The sequence below is a fragment of the Sphaeramia orbicularis genome, chromosome 14, assembly GCF_902148855.1.
Source record: "Sphaeramia orbicularis chromosome 14, fSphaOr1.1, whole genome shotgun sequence".
Classification (NCBI taxonomy): Eukaryota; Metazoa; Chordata; class Actinopteri; order Kurtiformes; family Apogonidae; genus Sphaeramia; species Sphaeramia orbicularis.
In genome coordinates, this window is record NC_043970.1 from 52,775,082 (window position 1) to 52,793,879 (window position 18,798).

Here is an 18,798-nt window from a genome sequence, read left to right on the forward strand (position 1 = left end):
TCTATTCTATATTAAACGTATTCTATTCTATATTAAACTTACTCTATTCTATATTAGACTGGTTCTATTCTATACTAGACTTATTCTAAACTATATTAGACTGGTTCTATTCTATATTAAACGTATTCTATTCTATATTAGACTTGTTCTATTCTATATTAGACTTTTTCTATTCTATATTAGACTGGTTCTATTCTATATTAGACTTATTCTATTCTATATTAGACTTATTCTATTCTATATTAGACTTGTTCTATTCTATATTAGACTTATCCTATTCTACATTAGACTTATTCTATTCTATATTAGACTTGTTCTATTCTATATTAGACTTGTTCTATTCTATATTAGACTTATCCTATTCTACATTAGACTTATTCTATTCTATATTAGACTTGTTCTATTCTATATTAGACTTGTTCTATTCTATATTAGACTTTTTCTATTCTATATTAGACTGGTTCTATTCTATATTAGACTTATTCTATTCTATATTAGACTTGTTCTATTCTATATTAGACTGGTTCTATTCTATATTAGACTTTTTCTATTCTATATTAGACTGGTTCTATTCTATATTAGACTTGTTCTATTCTATATTAGACTTGTTCTATTCTATATTAGACTTGTTCTATTCTATATTAGACTTTTCTATTCTATATTAGACTGGTTCTATTCTATATTAGACTTATTCTATTCTATATTAGACATATCCTATTCTACATTAGACTTATTCTATTCTATATTAGACTTATTCTGTTCTATATTAGACATGCATAATAAGTCTGGTGATGATTTTTTTGTATGAAATTTATGGTGTGGAGGCAAGGATTAGTGGAAACACTAGTAGTAGACGCTCATGCTGGATCTGTCAACCCCTAGTTTGGGGGGTGGGTGGGTGGATACCACACTCTACAGTATTTGGAATGGGATTGCAGTCCCTGTTTTGGACACAGTCCTACATACGACACCTTTAAAGAGAGTTTTTTCAGTCTCCTGTGTGAGATCCAGAAGCAGATTTAAATAATGTTAAGTGGACTTTGATTGGAACAGTTGAGTTCTTGTCAGTTTTTCCGATATGGAAGTTTTCAGAATCAGAAGTGACCCTGACGCTCACAAAAACGATATCTCATGAGTGTCGTCGTCCTGCAAAGACAAAAGCCCATTCAGATTCAATAAATGTCTCTAAAACAGATCATACTGTTATAACATCTGGTGGTAACTGTGTGTTCGTACCTCGCAGTCGGAGGCGTCTCTACTCGACGGTGTCTCCAGCTCCATCTTGTCGTCACTGTTCTTCTCTTGAACCAGTAAAGAAAGGCTTTTTCCTCCTTCCTTCATCAACACCATCACATCCTCCAGGGACTTCTCCTCTACATTTTGTCCATTCACTTCTATCAACGTGTCCCCTCTGAGTAAACCCGCCTCCTGCCCTGGACCACCGTCACAAACCTGCACAAATAAGAGTCCACCTTTAACCCTTACAGACCCAAACATCCACCTTTAACCCTTACAGACCCAAATGTCCACCTTTAACCCTTACAGACCCAAACATCCACCTTTAACCCTTACAGACCCAAACGTCCACCTTTAACCCTTACAGACCCAAACGTCCACCTTTAACCCTTACAGACCCAAACGTCCACCTTTAACCCTTACAGACCCAAACGTCCACCTTTAACCCTTACAGACCCAAACGTCCACCTTTAACCCTTACAGACCCAAACGTCCACCTTTAACCCTTACAGACCCAAATGTCCACCTTTAACCCTTACAGACCCAAATGTCCACCTTTAACCCTGACAGACCCAAACATCCACCTTTAACCCTTACAGACCCAAATGTCCACCTTTAACCCTTACAGACCCAAATGTCCACCTTTAACCCTGACAGACCCAAACGTCCACCTTTAACCCTGACAGACCCAAACGTTTGGACATTCAGAGGCTCCACAGTTACCATGGAAACACCCATTTCACTGCTGGCATCTATGTAAAATTTGTTGTTTCTTTCTTTTCTAACATTGAAGGATTAAAAGCACAATAAATATTTTATAAATTATGGTATTAATCATTCAAAGGGCAGGTGCACATAATTGGGACCTCCAGGAACTGTTTCATCAGATGAATGAGGTTGGTTCTATATCCCTTCAGTTCTATTTGACTTGTTCTTCAGGTCTCACCAGGCTGATGAAGGTTCCAGGACGGTGTGGAGAAGATCCCAGGTTAAAACCAAAGCCCACCGATCCTTTTTGGACCAAACACAGTCTGGGTTTGGGTCCAGCTGCTCCTTCTTTACTGTTCTGTAGATCTTTAACGGTGACGTCTTCACAGAAGAGAAGAGGTGATAGACCCAACTGTGAAAAAGAAAAAGGACAAGAACAAGAATAAGAATAAGAAAAAGAATAAGAAAGAGAAAAAGAATAAGAATAAGAAAAAGAACAAGAAAAAGAATAAGAAAAAGAGTAAGAATAAGAAAAAGAAAAAGAAAAGGAGGTTTCACTGATTCTCGTCCAGATGATTCATGGACATTTAGACTCATTAAATAAATTCAGGTGGTTTCAGCTCAAAAATCCTCACAGATGATTGATTGTTTCTTAAATCTGGACCTGTTTGGACCTGTCTACAGCGGCAGTATCTGCTAGGGTTATTTATGTCATAAGGAAGAAATTCTATAATATTTCAACATACTGTAAAACCACCTGCTCTGAGAGGAAACAGGACTTCTGTTCATGTCTGTGGACAAACTACGGTTAACAGGATTAAATACATGATTGACAGCTGTGATGACCAGTCACTGTTCAGATTCAGTCAGATGTGACTCCACTGCTCTACTGTTCCATCTCCAACATGGAAGCTGGAAAAATGTCATCTGTTTTGAATCAACATGCATGAATTCAGTGGCGGCTGCTCGTCTTTCAGACAGGAGAAGCTCATTATCAGCTTACATCAAAAAAATTGTCACGTTATTTAAACATAAATTCAGCCCTCCGTTCCTTTTTAAGAAAATGCTCAGGGACCTTATCGAACCAAGTAGGCGTCTTTTCCAGGGACTGGACCAGTGTCCTCTGACTGTCCAGCAGAGCTGGGCTGCTTAGACGGCCTTGGCCCAGTGGGTTGAGGGTGTAAGACTGGAGCCTTTGAAACTACAGAAGCTCCTTTTACAGCTGCACATGGAGCTCCAAACAAGAAAATGGTGAAATTCTGTTAAATTGAAACAAGGAAGTACAATGAGTGTGCTTTATTTACAGTGCAAGAAATGAACAAGTAATTTGGTTTCTCTGATTTCCCAGCAGAATGTGTGACGGTATTAAACTGAACTGTGTCAGTGAAGGAGCAGATCTGAAAACAGCTGTCAATCAAACAGGATTCAGCCTCTTGACTGATCCTCCAATCAGCACATGGAAGCCCAGCGTCCAGCCGAGCTCCGCCCACAGCTCCATTCACCCCCAGAGACGCTGAGCGTCCGGGGGCGGGACAACATGGTGGCATTTATCCAATTACCATCCAGTTTAGAGTCAGTTTAAGCAGTTCCACTCAGTCCCATTGAAGTGCATGGACGCTGAGCGTCTACGGACAAATGCACTGAGCAGAGATGGAGGAGAAAACACAGACACGGGAATGGAGGAGAAGAGAACAACATCCAGTCTGTGATTTGGGATAAAACTGATTCTGAATGAACTCGTCTGTGAGATGAACGTGTTCGAACACATTTGCAGTCAATGAAATGTCAACACAACCGAACAGATTTAACCATTTAATTGGAGTCATTTTAGGGGAAGCTGAGCTTCCACTGCAGTCTGACACAAAACACCTCTGCACGAGTTAAAATCAGGTTCATCATTTTATTTGAGACTGATCTCATGCAATAGTGTTGTATGTCACACCAGTTCTTTTGGCATTTGGCGTGCTATACGGACGCATTTTCTTCAACACCATTTGATCATGTGTCAATGTACGCCAAAGTCTCCGTTTCACATAACCCTAACCTTCCGTGCGTGGTATCTGATGCGACATGAACATCCACGCGGAAAAACTATAATACGTACAGATAGCACGCCAATTAAAAGTGGTACGTATATTTATTCAAGTCATGATCTCACATTGTTTTCTTCAGCCTTTTATTTGGACACAGAGGAGAAGCTGCAGGAGGTTCTGGTGTTTTCCCTCTGGTTTTGTCTCCTGAAGCTTTACTGATCATAAGCAGAAGTTCAGTCAGACTGAATGATCATTGGTTTGATGACTGGGACCATGTTCTGCTGGATTCTCCAGAACCGTTGGATGATATTTACATGTGTTTGAATAAAGGACCAAGGTTCTAATAGTTTTGGATTTTTCATTCTAGTTTAGTTTTACTTAGTTTTGACTTTTTTTTTCTGTAATTCAGTTCATTTTAATCAGTTTTTAGAGCAGGTTTACTAGTTTTTATTAGTTTTCATTTTTTTCTAAATGCTTAGTTTTAGTATTAATTTTAGTTTTGTCATCTCTTTTCTCTTCTTCTCTGTGGTCGTATTCAAATAAATCCCAGACAGGACTCTGCTGCTTTCTCCCAACTTTAGTCTCCATGCTTCCAGGTAGAGTGGGGACCAGAAGACGACTGGAAACCACAAGTGAACACAAGTGACGGACCGTCAAGTGTCATATGGTGACAGCAGAGAAAATTGCTAGAGCGAAATAAATCAATTTCGTATCAATCCAACGTTGACAATGACGAAAACGAAGGGAATTTTGTCCATAATTTTTATACGTTTTAGTTAGTTTTGTAAACACACAATACAGTTTCAGTTAGTTATGGTTTTTTCCTTTTAATTATACTTTTTTATTTCAGTTAATGAAGATGTTTTTACAGTTCTAGTTTGGGTCATTTCATTAGTTTTCGTTAACGATAATAACCTTGTAAAGGACAGACCTTTTTGTAGAAGACCAGGCCCTGGAAGGTGATGGTGGTGAGGCTGACCTCTGCTCCGCTCTCTCTCACTTTGTTCACAACCTCTTCGTGTTCCAGTGGCTCCACCTCCTCTCCGTTGACCTCCAACAGCAGCTCGCCGTCACGCAGCCCCGCCCTGTCCGCCGGACTGCCGGGTTCGATGTGACGCAGGATGTGAACTAAGACGACACAAGCCCCATCCAGTCAGAAAATGACAGAGACACTGACTAAATGTGGGTTCTTCAGAGTCTCACCGATGTCTCTCGGCGTTATCTTCTCCAGCCGCAGCAGGAAGCCGTACGTGTCGTTGCCACAGACCAGGCGGAGCCTCCTGGCCCGGTGAGGGAGGTTCTGTGGAACGGCCATGCTCGGCAGGACGGGCATCTGCTGCTGCTCGTAGATCTGCTCACTGTCACTGTCGATGACCAGGACTGTGATGTGATCCTTACATTTTCTCATCTGCAGCGAAAAAAACAAAAGGATTACTGTTAAAGAAGGCTGTTCATACGTGGAAGATGAATGAGAGTAGTTTAGTACAGGAGACTGGACTGGAGACTGGACTGGAGACTGGACTGGAGACTGGACTAGAGACTGGACAGGAGACTGGACTGGAGACTGGACTGGAGACTGGACTGGAGACTGGACTAGAGACTGGACTGGAGACTGGACTAGAGACTGGACTGGAGACTGGACAGGAGACTGGACTAGAGACTGGACTGGAGACTGGACTGGAGACTGGACAGGAGACTGGACTAGAGACTGGACTGGAGACTGGAGAGGAGACTGGACTGGACTAGAGACTGGACAGGAGACTGGACTGGAGCCTGGACTGGAGACTGGACTGGACAGGAGACTGGACAGGAGACTGGACTGGAGACTGGACTAGAGACTGGAGAGGAGACTGGACTGGACTAGAGACTGGACAGGAGACTGGACTGGAGACTGGACTGGAGACTGGACTAGAGACTGGACTAGAGACTGGACAGGAGACTGGACTAGAGACTGGACAGGAGACTGGACTGGAGACTGGACAGGAGACTGGACTAGAGACTGGACAGGAGACTGGACTGGAGACTGGACTAGAGACTGGACTGGAGACTGGACAGGAGACTGGACTAGAGACTGGACTGGACTAGAGACTGGACAGGAGACTGGACTGGAGACTGGACTGGAGACTGGACTAGAGACTGGACAGGAGACTGGACTGGAGACTGGACTAGAGACTGGACTGGAGACTGGACTAGAGACTGGACAGGAGACTGGACTGGACTAGAGACTGGACAGGAGACTGGACTGGAGACTGGACTGGACTAGAGACTGGACTGGAGACTGGACAGGAGACTGGACTGGAGACTGGACTGGAGACTGGACTGGAGACTGGACTAGAGACTGGACAGGAGACTGGACTGGAGACTGGACTAGAGACTGGACTGGACAGGAGACTGGACAGGAGACTGGACTGGAGACTGGACTAGAGACTGGACTGGACAGGAGACTGGACAGGAGACTGGACTGGAGACTGGACTAGAGACTGGACAGGAGACTGGACTGGACTAGAGACTGGACAGGAGACTGGACTGGAGACTGGACTAGAGACTGGACAGGAGACTGGACTGGAGACTGGACTAGAGACTGGACAGGAGACTGGACTGGACTGGAGACTGGACTGGAGACTGGACAGGAGACTGGACTGGAGACTGGACTGGACAGGAGACTGGACTGGAGACTGGACTGGACTGGACAGGAGACTGGACTGGAGACTGGACAGGAGACTGGACTAGAGACTGGACAGGAGACTGGACTGGACTAGAGACTGGACTGGAGACTGGACAGGAGACTGGACTGGACTGGAGACTGGACTGGAGACTGGACTGGAGACTGGACTAGAGACTGGACAGGAGACTGGACTGGACTGGAGACTGGACTGGAGACTGGACTGGACTGGAGACTGGACTGGAGACTGGACTGGACTAGAGACTGGACAAGAGACTGGACTGGAGACTGGACTGGAGACTGGACTGGACTGGAGACTGGAGACTGGACAGGAGACTGGACTGGAGACTGGACTGGAGACTGGACTGGAGACTGGACTAGAGACTGGACTGGAGACTGGACTAGAGACTGGACTAGAGACTGGACTGGAGACTGGACTAGAGACTGGACTGGAGACTGGACTAGAGACTGGACTGGAGACTGGACTAGAGACTGGACTGGACCAGAGACTGGACAAGAGACTGGACTAGAGACTGGACTGGAGACTGGACTAGAGACTGGACAGGAGACTGGACTAGAGACTGGACTGGACTAGAGACTGGACAGGAGACTGGACTAGAGACTGGACTGGACTAGAGACTGGACTAGAGACTGGACTGGACTAGAGACTGGACTGGAGACTGGACTGGACTGGAGACTGGACTCTGGTATAGTGTTTGTCATCCTGTATTTTCCTGTATTTTCCTATATTTTCCCTGTATTTTCCCTGTATTTTTCCTATATTTTCCCTGTATTTTCCCTGTATTTTTCCTATATTTTCCCGAATTTTCCCCGTATTTTTCCCTCTGTAACTCCCGTATATTTACCATCCTGCTGAGCGCTGAGTGCGACAGGTCGGACACTGCAGCTCCGTCCATCCACACCAGTCGGTCTCCTTTACGAATCCCGGCCTTTTCAGCTGCTCCTCCTGCCACCAGACTGACCCCGAAGTGACCCCTCTGGCCTGTAGGAGCAGAACCAGAACCAGAACCAGGGGGGCCGGATGATCAACCCCAGGTGGACTCAAACCCATGTGGACCATTGTGGAGCGGCCTTACCTTCCACTGGTGTGAATGTGACGCCCAGACCTGAGGCCGGGTCCCTGGTGACGTGGCACAGCCTGGGGGGCTGGCACCGGTCCAGCTGTTTGGTTCTGGTTCTGGACAGACTCTGAAGGTTCTGACCTCCACACTCAGCCTGTTCATACTCGGCTCCACTCAGGACTAACAAACACACATGGTTTCCACTTAACCTGATCTTCTTACAGACCTGATGGAAGCGAGGACACAAACACACGCTCAGGTTAGAACATACGGCCTGTGGACCAGAACCGGCCTGTGGACCAGAACCGAACCACCATAAGGTCCAGTACGGCCACAGGGTGTCAAACATACGGCCTGTGGACCAGAACCAGAACCACCATGAGGTCCAGTACGGCCACAGGGTGTCAAACATACGGCATGTGGATCAGAACCAGAACCACCATGAGGTCCAGTACGGCCACAGGGTGTCAAACATACGGCCTGTGGACCAGAACCGGCCTGTGGACCAGAACCGGCCCGTGGACCAGAACCGGCCTGTGGACCAGAACCAGCCCGTGGACCAGAACCGAACCACCATAAGGTCCAGTACGGCCACAGGGGTGTCAAACATATGGCCCGTGGACCAGAACCGGCCCATCATGAGGTCCAATCCGATCAGAACTGCTAAAATTCTACTGAAGTTCTTCCCAGTCAACAGCGTCAGAGTCAGTGTAGTTCAGTTCCACATACAGTCCAGTGTGAACTGGGCCGAACCAGTCCAATAATAACAGAAGAATATAGAAATAATATCAATATCCAAAATATAACTATGTTTTAGAGTGGAAAAAAGTAAAATCATACTATCAAAATGGTAACACCTACAAACTATCCTTTAAAAAAATGTGGAAAAACATGAACAACCACGAACAAAATTAAATTTATTTAAAAAAAAAAAAAAAATGCAATTTTAACAGTTTATGCCATAATTTGGCCTCAGTTTCTCATTTCCACCTGTTCATTCTAACGCACAGATCACAGTGGATCAAATACACACAACCTTTAATAACAGGCAGAATATGAGTACAACTACACGGAATTCTCTGAAAACATTTCAGATTGTTCATTATTTGTTCAGGTTGTTTGCATTTTTTTTTTGTAAAAGGCTAGTTTGTAAATGTAAACATTTTTGTGTAATTTTGCTTTTTTTTAACAACAACAAAAATGAGAGAAAAAATTATGGTTGTGATTATTTATAGTTTATTCTGATAGTATTGGACTGGTCTGACCCACTTTAGATCGAATTGACCTCAAATTATTTGAAAATCCTTGATTGGTAATTTCTTCAGTGTAAGTTCTGTATTTCACTCATTCATCCCAGGGGCCGGATTGGACCCTTTGGCGGACCGGATTTGGCCCCCGGGCCGCATGTTTGACACCCCTGCCCTTTGACTGTTTACGTCTTCAGTGTATTTTTTGCATTTTTCTTCCCTTGGGCCAGCTTAGTATGGAAGTAAATCTGTCTGATCAGATTTTGAATTATAAAAGGTATTGAATTTCTAGCACTGAATTTTTTTGCACTGAAATTAAGTATCAGAATGTTTTATCTCTGAATTCAACTATGTTCATAAATTTAGAATAAAAAAAAAATTCAGATACAAAAAATTCAAAAGCACAAAATTCAGATGCAAAAAATTCTAAAGCAAAAAAATCAGATGCAAACAATTCAAAAGCAAAAAATTCAAAAGCAAAAAATTCAGATCACATCTCTGCGCTGACCGTCTTCCTGCATCGGTGTCACATGACCAACCTAACGTAACTCGATTGTCTGGCTGTCGGTTCGACTTGAGATAGAATCAATTGCTTATCTTTGGTGTCCAGGATGTGTGATCAGAATGTTTTGCATCTGAATTTTTTGTGTCTGAATTTTTTTTGTCTGAATATTTTGCTTTTGAATTTTTTGCATCTGATTTTTTTTTTATTCTAAATTTATGAACATAGTTAAATTCAGGGACAAAGAATTCAGATACTTAATTTCAGTGCAAAAAAAATTCAGCGCAAGAAATTCAATGGCTTTTATAATTCAAAATCTGATCAGACAGAGTTACTTCCACAGTTTAGAACCTGTAGCAGGCCGGTTTTGGTCCACGGGCCGTATGTTTAACACCCCTGGTTTAAAAGGAGCCGTCCCTTCATGAGAATGTGAATCATTTGGATCTGACCTCAGAGTGGGAAACGTCATCCACGAAGCAGCCGTTGATTTCCAGGAGCCGGTCTCCGTCCTGCAGACCGCTGCGCTCTGCGATGCCTTCAGGTACCACGTTCCTGAAGACGTGGCCTTTACGTCCCTTCTCCACTCGCAGGTGGAACCCATAAGACTCATGTTCGTCTCGTTTGAGGATGCACAGACGAGGGCGGAGTTTAAAGTCTGATGAGGGACAGAAAAGGGAGAAGTGATGAGGTTTGGAATCCCAGTTTGTCTGCTACGTCCCAGAGGATCAGATGAGTCCAGGGTCTGTTACCGCTGTCGTCTGTGGTGACCATCACTGGGTTATCGATGCCCTCCTTTGGATTAAAGGTGAACCTCCTGCACAAAAGGACAAAAAAAGGACAGACAACGAAGAGGAGACAGGAAAGGAGCATGAACAGGACAGAATTTAACCCTTAAAGACCCAAACGTCCACCTTTAACCCTTAAACACCCAAACGTCCACCTTTAACCCTTAAAGACCCAAACGTCCACCTTTAACCCTTACAGACCCAAACGTCCACCTTTAACCCTTAAAGACCCAAACGTCCACCTTTAACCCTTAAACACCCAAACGTCCACCTTTAACCCTTAAACACCCAAACGTCCACCTTTAACCCTTAAAGACCCAAACGTCCACCTTTAACCCTTACAGACCCAAACGTCCACCTTTAACCCTTACAGACCCAAACGTCCACCTTTAACCCTTAAACACCCAAACGTCCACCTTTAACCCTTAAATGCCCAAACGTCCACCTTTAACCCTTAAACGCCCAAATGTCCACCTTTAACCCTTAAACGCTCAAACGTCCACCTTTAACCCTTAAAGACCCAAACGTCCACCTTTAACCCTTACAGACCCAAACGTCCACCTTTAACCCTTACAGACCCAAACGTCCACCTTTAACCCTTAAACACCCAAACGTCCACCTTTAACCCTTAAAGACCCAAACGTCCACCTTTAACCCTTACAGACCCAAACGTCCACCTTTAACCCTTAAAGACCCAAACGTCCACCTTTAACCCTTACAGACCCAAACGTCCACCTTTAACCCTTAAACACCCAAACGTCCACCTTTAACCCTTAAAGACCCAAACGTCCACCTTTAACCCTTAAACACCCAAACGTCCACCTTTAACCCTTAAAGACCCAAACGTCCACCTTTAACCCTTAAAGACCCAAACGTCCACCTTTAACCCTTAAAGACCCAAACGTCCACCTTTAACCCTTAAAGACCCAAACGTCCACCTTTAACCCTTAAAGACCCAAACATCCACCTTTAACCCTTAAACACCCAAACGTCCACCTTTAACCCTTAAAGACCCAAACGTCCACCTTTAACCCTTAAAGACCCAAACGTCCACCTTTAACCCTTAAAGACCCAAACGTCCACCTTTAACCCTTAAACACCCAAACGTCCACCTTTAACCCTTAAAGACCCAAACGTCCACCTTTAACCCTTAAACACCCAAACGTCCACCTTTAACCCTTAAAGACCCAAACGTCCACCTTTAACCCTTAAAGACCCAAACGTCCACCTTTAACCCTTAAAGACCCAAACGTCCACCTTTAACCCTTAAAGACCCAAACGTCCACCTTTAACCCTTACAGACCCAAACGTCCACCTTTAACCCTTAAAGACCCAAACGTCCACCTTTAACCCTTACAGACCCAAACGTCCACCTTTAACCCTTAAACACCCAAACGTCCACCTTTAACCCTTACAGACCCAAACGTCCACCTTTAACCCTTAAAGACCCAAACGTCCACCTTTAACCCTTAAACACCCAAACGTCCACCTTTAACCCTTACAGACCCAAACGTCCACCTTTAACCCTTACAGACCCAAACGTCCACCTTTAACCCTTACAGACCCAAACGTCCACCTTTAACCCTTAAACACCCAAACGTCCACCTTTAACCCTTAAACGCCCAAACGTCCACCTTTAACCCTTAAACGCCCAAACGTCCACCTTTAACCCTTAAACGCCCAAATGTCCACCTTTAACCCTTAAACGCTCAAACGTCCACCTTTAACCCTTAAAGACCCAAACGTCCACCTTTAACCCTTAAACGCCCAAACGTCCACCTTTAACCCTTAAACGCCCAAACGTCCACCTTTAACCTGAACCATTTACGGCTCTAAACTGTTTAAAACCTGCTGATCCATTAATCCTATCAATACATGGAAATAATTGGTGTAAAATACAGTTTTACCTCAATTATTCAAAGAAGAAAATATACAAAAACTTGTAAAATGAGATAAAGATGAGCTCAATATTTGAAAAATAAGGAAAAAATGAACCAAAAAAAACTTGAAATATGGCATAAAAGTGAGCAAATCCTTCTAAAGTGAAGAGAAAATGAGGAAAATATTTGAAAAATGAGCAGATTCATCATTTCGTACCATCCAGAAGCCAGTATTTATTCAGTAAACCTACAAAACCAGAACCATCTACAGATCTAAACTGTTTAAAACCTGCTGATCCACTAATCCTATCCATCTATGTCAATAACTGGTGTAAAATACAGTTCTTCATCTTTTCATGGTCATCAGATATGACCATATTTGGACGTTCAGAGGCTCCGTAGTTACCGTGGAAACACCATCATCTTCTCCAACACTGATTCACCAGTAAAATGGATCCATTACAGTGGATGGACACAACTGTTTTTATGTTCAGCTAATGATAGATTTTGCAGAAAAAGTGACTTTTTCTTCAGTTTTCTCAGTTTTTGATGTAATAATCCTCAACTTTAATCTATGCTTTTATGAACATCTACACGATCAGTAAATTAAATATAGGAACATAGCTGATTTTCACTAAAGAATACAAAATACAAAGAGTAATATTAGAATAAATGTTGATAAATCTTAAACATAGAGAAAAATTCATTTGGAAACTGCAAAAACAGTAGCCTGGGTCTGTATGGGTTAATGTGATTGACCTCAGTGGATTAAAATCTGCTGTTAAAATCCACCCTTAAATGATCAGTGTATGTATGAACTGCGCAGCGCCACCTGTGGTGAACCCACTCTAATGACAAGAACACCAGTGTTTATTTATCTGGGCAGCACAGCCTTATCTCAGGCCCAAAGTCTGGAAGATTATGGCGTTCCAAAAGTCATGACAGGCTGAATGAAAAAAAATAAAAAAAAATTAAAGCTCAAAATTCACATTAACATTCGTCTAACACACAGGTGGCAAACATGTGGCCTGGGGCCCGAAACGGGTCCACCAAAGGGTCCAATTCAGCCTGTAAGGGTTTAAGGGTTAAAGGTGGACGTTTGGGTCTTTAAGGGTTAAAGGTGGACGCTTGGGTCTTTAAGGGTTAAAGGTGGACGTTTGGGTCTGTAAGGGTTAAAGGTGGACATTTGGGTGTTTAAGGGTTAAAGGTGGACGTTTGGGTCTTTAAGTGTTAAAGGTGGACGTTTGGGTCTTTAAGGGTTAAAAGTGGACATTTGTGTCTTTAAGGGTTAAAGGTGGAAGTTTGGGCCTTTAAGGGTTAAAGGTGGACGCTTGGGTCTGTAAGGGTTAAAGGTGGACGTTTGGGTCTGTAAGGGTTAAAGGTGGACGTTTGGGTCTTTAAGGGTTAAAGGTGGACGTTTGGGTCTTTAAAGGTAAAAGGTGGAAGTTTGGGTCTTTAAGGGTTAAAGGTGGAAGTTTGGGTCTTTAAGGGTTAAAGGTGGACATTTGGGTGTTTAAGGGTTAAAGGTGGACGTTTGGGTCTTTAAGGGTTAAAGGTGGACATTTGGGTGTTTAAGGGTTAAAGGTGGACGTTTGGGTCTTTAAGTGTTAAAGGTGGACGTTTGGGTCTTTAAGGGTTAAAAGTGGACATTTGTGTCTTTAAGGGTTAAAGGTGGACGTTTGGGTCTTTAAGGGTTAAAGGTGGATGTTTGGGTCTTTAAGGGTTAAAGGTGGACGTTTGGGTCTTTAAGGGTTAAAGGTGGACATTTGGGTGTTTAAGGGTTAAAGGTGGACGTTTGGGTCTTTAAGGGTTAAAGGTGGATGTTTGGGTCTGTAAGGGTTAAAGGTTAAACACATAAAAACTGTCCACACTAGTTTGTCCCAATGAATGCTGGGAAACTCCCCCCGCTGCTCCTCCAACACGTCACAATATTATGGGGTAGATTTATTTATATTATTTTAAGTAGCAGTTGTTACTGTTAACAAACTAGAAGCACTTGGAGAGCGCAGACCGCTGCCAAGGCACATCAGTGGGCCCCTGTGGCCCCACCCCCACCCCCGATCACCACCAAAATGTAATCATTTCTCCCTTGTGCCAGTATAAACATTTCCTGAAATTTTCATCCAAATCCGTCCATAACTTTTTGAGTTATCTTGCACACAGACAGACAGAAGCTCCTCGGTGGAGGTCATAAGTAGAACTGAACCAGTCAGAACAGATTTCACTGGTTACATGTTACTGTTGATTAAAATGGAACTGATTTCCATAGTTTGTATTTACCAACCCCCAAAACTACTCTTTCACAGTGTACTTACTCTGACAACGTTATTTCTGCCAGACCTGGAAAACACAGACAGAGGAAAAACAGTTGGAATCAGCAGCTTTGACCCTAGTCCAGGTCCAGGTCCAGGTCCAGATGATCTGTCAGTACTATTCTAGTAAACATACGGAGCTGTGGACGTCTGCTGGCTGTCTGTCTGTAAAGAATGAGCTGATTACAGCTGACGTTATATCTGCTGTTTGGAATCATGAGCCATAAAAACAGGGTTTGACATCATGTGATTATCTGTAGTCTTTGTCCTCTGGGAGGGAATCAAAGATCAGCACGAGTCCAGATATCCTGTTCTGATTTCAGGACGTGCTCGTACAGTTACATAACCACAACCAGAGGCTTTTGCAGAATCGACAGTCCACAGATTCAAACTATCTGCTCCCAGTTCTGCTGTTTCTGGGCTTTGAGTGAAGTCAAACTCCACTTCCACATGAAAGCAGGAACCACAGCCAAAGGTCTGAGTGCATTCACCTCACAGCATTTCTGCCATTCATTCCATTAGGGATATGTGAAAATAAAGTTAAAAAAAAGATAAAATAAGCAACAAAATAAACAAAAACAGCCAAAGTGATCCATGAAGTCAACAAAAGCGAATAAGAAAATGTACAAAATAATAAATAACATGAAGAAGATAGAAAAAAATAGAACAAACTGAATAACAAATTGAGGCAGTAAAATACACATAATTATGGCTAACACCAAGTATGAAGTCTTTTAAGAATAAAGTGAGTAGTTTTTGTCCTGTGAATGGTCCCATTATTATTTACAAAAGCAGAAGAATGCAGTTACACTGGAAAATGTCTGGGTTTATTTGGCTGAAAAATGCAAAATACAGAAGAGAATGGTGTAATAATGGTGATAAGTCATTCATTCATTCATTCATAAACTTTATTTAAACTCAGAGATATACAGGGTTTGGGTGTTTAAGGGTTAAAGGTGGACATTTGGGTGTTTAAGGGTTAAAGGTGGACATTTGGGTCTGTAAGGGTTAAAGGTGGACATTTGGGTGTTTAAGGGTTAAAGGTGGACATTTGGGTCTTTAATGTTAAAGGTGGACGTTTGGGTCTTTAATGTTAAAGGTGGACGTTTGGGTCTTTAATATTAAAGGTGGACATTTGGGTGTTTAAGGGTTAAAGGTGGACATTTGGGTCTGTAAGGGTTAAAGGTGGACATTTGGGTGTTTAAGGGTTAAAGGTGGACATTTGGGTCTGTAAGGGTTAAAGGTGGACGTTTGGGTGTTTAAGGGTTAAAGGTGGACGTTTGGGTGTTTAAGGGTTAAAGGTGGACATTTGGGTGTTTAAGGGTTAAAGGTGGACGTTTGGGTGTTTAAGGGTTAAAGGTGGACGTTTGGGTGTTTAAGGGTTAAAGGTGGACATTTGGGTGTTTAAGGGTTAAAGGTGGACATTTGGGTCTGTAAGGGTTAAAGGTGGACGTTTGGGTGTTTAAGGGTTAAAGGTGGACGTTTGGGTCTGTAAGGGTTAAAGGTGGACATTTGGGTGTTTAAGGGTTAAAGGTGGACATTTGGGTGTTTAAGGGTTAAAGGTGGACGTTTGGGTGTTTAAGGGTTAAAGGTGGACGTTTGGGTGTTTAAGGGTTAAAGGTGGACATTTGGGTCTGTAAGGGTTAAAGGTGGACATTTGGGTGTTTAAGGGTTAAAGGTGGACGTTTGGGTGTTTAAGGGTTAAAGGTGGACGTTTGGGTGTTTAAGGGTTAAAGGTGGACATTTGGGTGTTTAAGGGTTAAAGGTGGACATTTGGGTGTTTAAGGGTTAAAGGTGGACATTTGGGTGTTTAAGGATTAAAGGTGGACGTTTGGGTGTTTAAGGATTAAAGGTGGACGTTTGGGTGTTTAAGGGTTAAAGGTGGACGTTTGGGTGTTTAAGGGTTAAAGGTGGACGTTTGGGTGTTTAATGGTTAAAGGTGGACATTTGGGTCTTTAATGTTAAAGGTGGACGTTTGGGTCTTTAATGTTAAAGGTGGACATTTGGGTCTTTAATATTAAAGGTGGACGTCTGGGTGTTTAAGGGTTAAAGGTGCAGCGTAAAGGCCTCCTTGTGTCAGATGTAAATGTGCTGATAACTCCTCTGCAGTTCCGCTCTAATCTAAACCCTGTTCATCTTTTTTTTTCAGTCACACCCAAACCCAAACTCAGATAAAGGTCCTTCCAGTTCTGTCTGTCCTCTGTACTCCAGTGCATGTTTCCACAGGTTTCAGTGATAACAGCAGCTCCTTCAGTTCATGCTCATCTGTCATCAGCTGATCACAGCCTCTCTGTGTGCAGCCAATGGGTCACTGTTGACTTTTCCTACAATAAACCTTTTTTTTTTTTTTTTTTAACTCATCCTAGGACATGGTGATCCTGCACAGACACCAAAAAAAAAAAAAAAAAAAAAAAAAAAAAAGAATCTGCACATTTAAGAGTGGAATCCAAAAATGCAAAGTAAAAATATGAGTCCAGTCAGTTTTCTATGTGTGCAAAGATCTGAACTTCATCTGATTTAATTACTAATATTTTTTAAGGATGCCGTTTATTAAACAGTTTTGTCAGTTTGTCTGTCAAACAGACTGTCTGTCCCACACATTTTATTAATTCTGGACTCACTGTGTGTGTGTGTGTGTTTTTACTTGACTGTTTCTTATATTTATATTTTTATTGTTGACTCTTTATATAATTGATGTGTGTATTTCACTGAGTACTTTACAGAACATAAAAACTCATTTAGTTGTGCTGTACAATGACATTTTACTGTGACTATAAACCTCATTCTGTTCTATCCAATTCTGCTCTGTTCTCTTCTCTTCCATTCTCTTAGATTTTCTTTTCTAAATCACATACACACCAGTCTAACAGCTGTCCAACAGAAACAGATTCCAGGTATAGAACTGGAACCAGTAGATAAGATCCAACCCATCTGTGTGTCCTACCTGTTGTTGGTCTGCTGTTGTGTTGTTTTCCCATCAGGCCACAGCTCATCCTCACATCAGTACCACCGTCCATCCAACTGGACCACAGTGTCCATCCAACTGGACCACAGTGTCCATCCAACTGGACCACAGTGTCCATCCAACTGGACCACAGTGACGCTCCTCCTCCAGAGGGAGACCAGGGTTAATGTTTCACCAGAGTTTGGAACAGAACGCCCCCCCCCCCCCCCCCCCTTCACCTGCATGCACATGTGGTCTGTAGGTGGACTGGACTGGATCCGGCAGACCCCCTTCATCTGTGGTGGACTGGACTGGACCCAGCAGACCCCCTTCATCTGTGGTGGACTGGACTGGACCCAGCAGACCCCCTTGGTCTGTGGTGGACTGGACTGGACCCAGCAGACCCCCTTGGTCTGTGGTGGACTGGACCCAGCAGACCCCCTTGGTCTGTGGTGGACTGGACCGGACCCACATGTTCTGTCAGAGTTGCAGGTTTGAAAGTTTCAGAGTTTGTGTGCATGTGTTTGCACATTCCACGGACAGGCCCCTCCCACAGACAGGCCCCTCCCACGCGCAGACCACCAGAGTCAAGGCCAGAGACTGACATGTTAAACACACACACACACACACACACACACACACACACACACACACACACACACACACAGGCTTTAAAACAACAGTCATTTATACATAAGGGAAAAAAACCTGGACTAAACTGCAGATGTGAAGAGAACACAGGACCAGTTAAGGACACTGAAGGCCTCATCTTCACTGTTTGGACACTGACACACAGGGCCGCTTCCAGCCATTTCTACACCCTAAGCAAGGTATGAATTTCAGACAGAAACATATATAAACCAGATAGAAACGTATATAAACAAGAAAAGCACTCAGAGAGTGCAGACCTCTGCCAGGTCAGATCCCCCCCCCCCCGATCACCACCAAAATTTAATCATCACTTCCTTGTGCCAGTATCAACATTTCCTGAAAATTTCATGAAAATCCGTCCATAACTTTTTGAGTTATCTTACAAACAAACAAACAAACAAACAAACAAACAAACACACAAAGCAAAGTGATCCCAATACCTCCTGCTGGAGGTAACCAGAAAGAAACATATATAAATCAGATAGAAAAATATATAAACCAGAAAGAAACATATATAAACCAGATACGAACATATGTAAATCAGATAGAAACATATATAAATCAGATAGAAACATATATAAACCAGATAGAAACATATATAGACAAGATAGAAACATATATAAACCAGATTGAAACATATATAAATCAGATAGAAACGTATATAAATCAGATAGAAGCATATATAAACCAGATACAAATATATGTAAATCAGATGGAAACATACATAAACCAGATTGAAACATATATAAACCAGAT

At 42.9% G+C, this 18,798-nt stretch overlaps 1 protein-coding gene across 1 annotated transcript; it reads right to left on the bottom strand.

The window, feature by feature from the left end:
- Positions 1-838: 838 nt before the first annotated feature.
- On the bottom strand, positions 839-17,468 carry LOC115432394 (Na(+)/H(+) exchange regulatory cofactor NHE-RF3-like). The gene is made up of 11 exons (XM_030153220.1): positions 17,392-17,468; positions 14,451-14,475; positions 10,220-10,284; positions 9,920-10,125; positions 7,737-7,947; positions 7,506-7,642; positions 5,181-5,385; positions 4,909-5,105; positions 2,183-2,356; positions 1,237-1,452; positions 839-1,146 (listed from the first exon to the last, which is right to left on the bottom strand). Exons 1-11 carry the CDS (start codon positions 17,462-17,464, stop codon positions 1,114-1,116), a joined length of 1,542 nt encoding a protein of 513 aa, XP_030009080.1. The 5' UTR covers positions 17,465-17,468; the 3' UTR covers positions 839-1,113.
- Between the last annotated feature and the right edge of the window lie 1,330 nt (positions 17,469-18,798).

Coding starts and splice junctions, on each gene's coding strand:
- LOC115432394 (XM_030153220.1), bottom strand. CDS start 17,464: ATGGACGGTGGTACTGATGTGAGGATGAGCTGTGGCCTGATGGGAAAA. Junction 14,476..17,391: donor CAACAGCAGACCAACAACAG/GTAGGACACACA, acceptor TGTGTTTTCCAG/GTCTGGCAGAAATAACGTTG. Junction 7,643..7,736: donor CACATTCACACCAGTGGAAG/GTAAGGCCGCTC, acceptor CTGCTCCTACAG/GCCAGAGGGGTCACTTCGGG.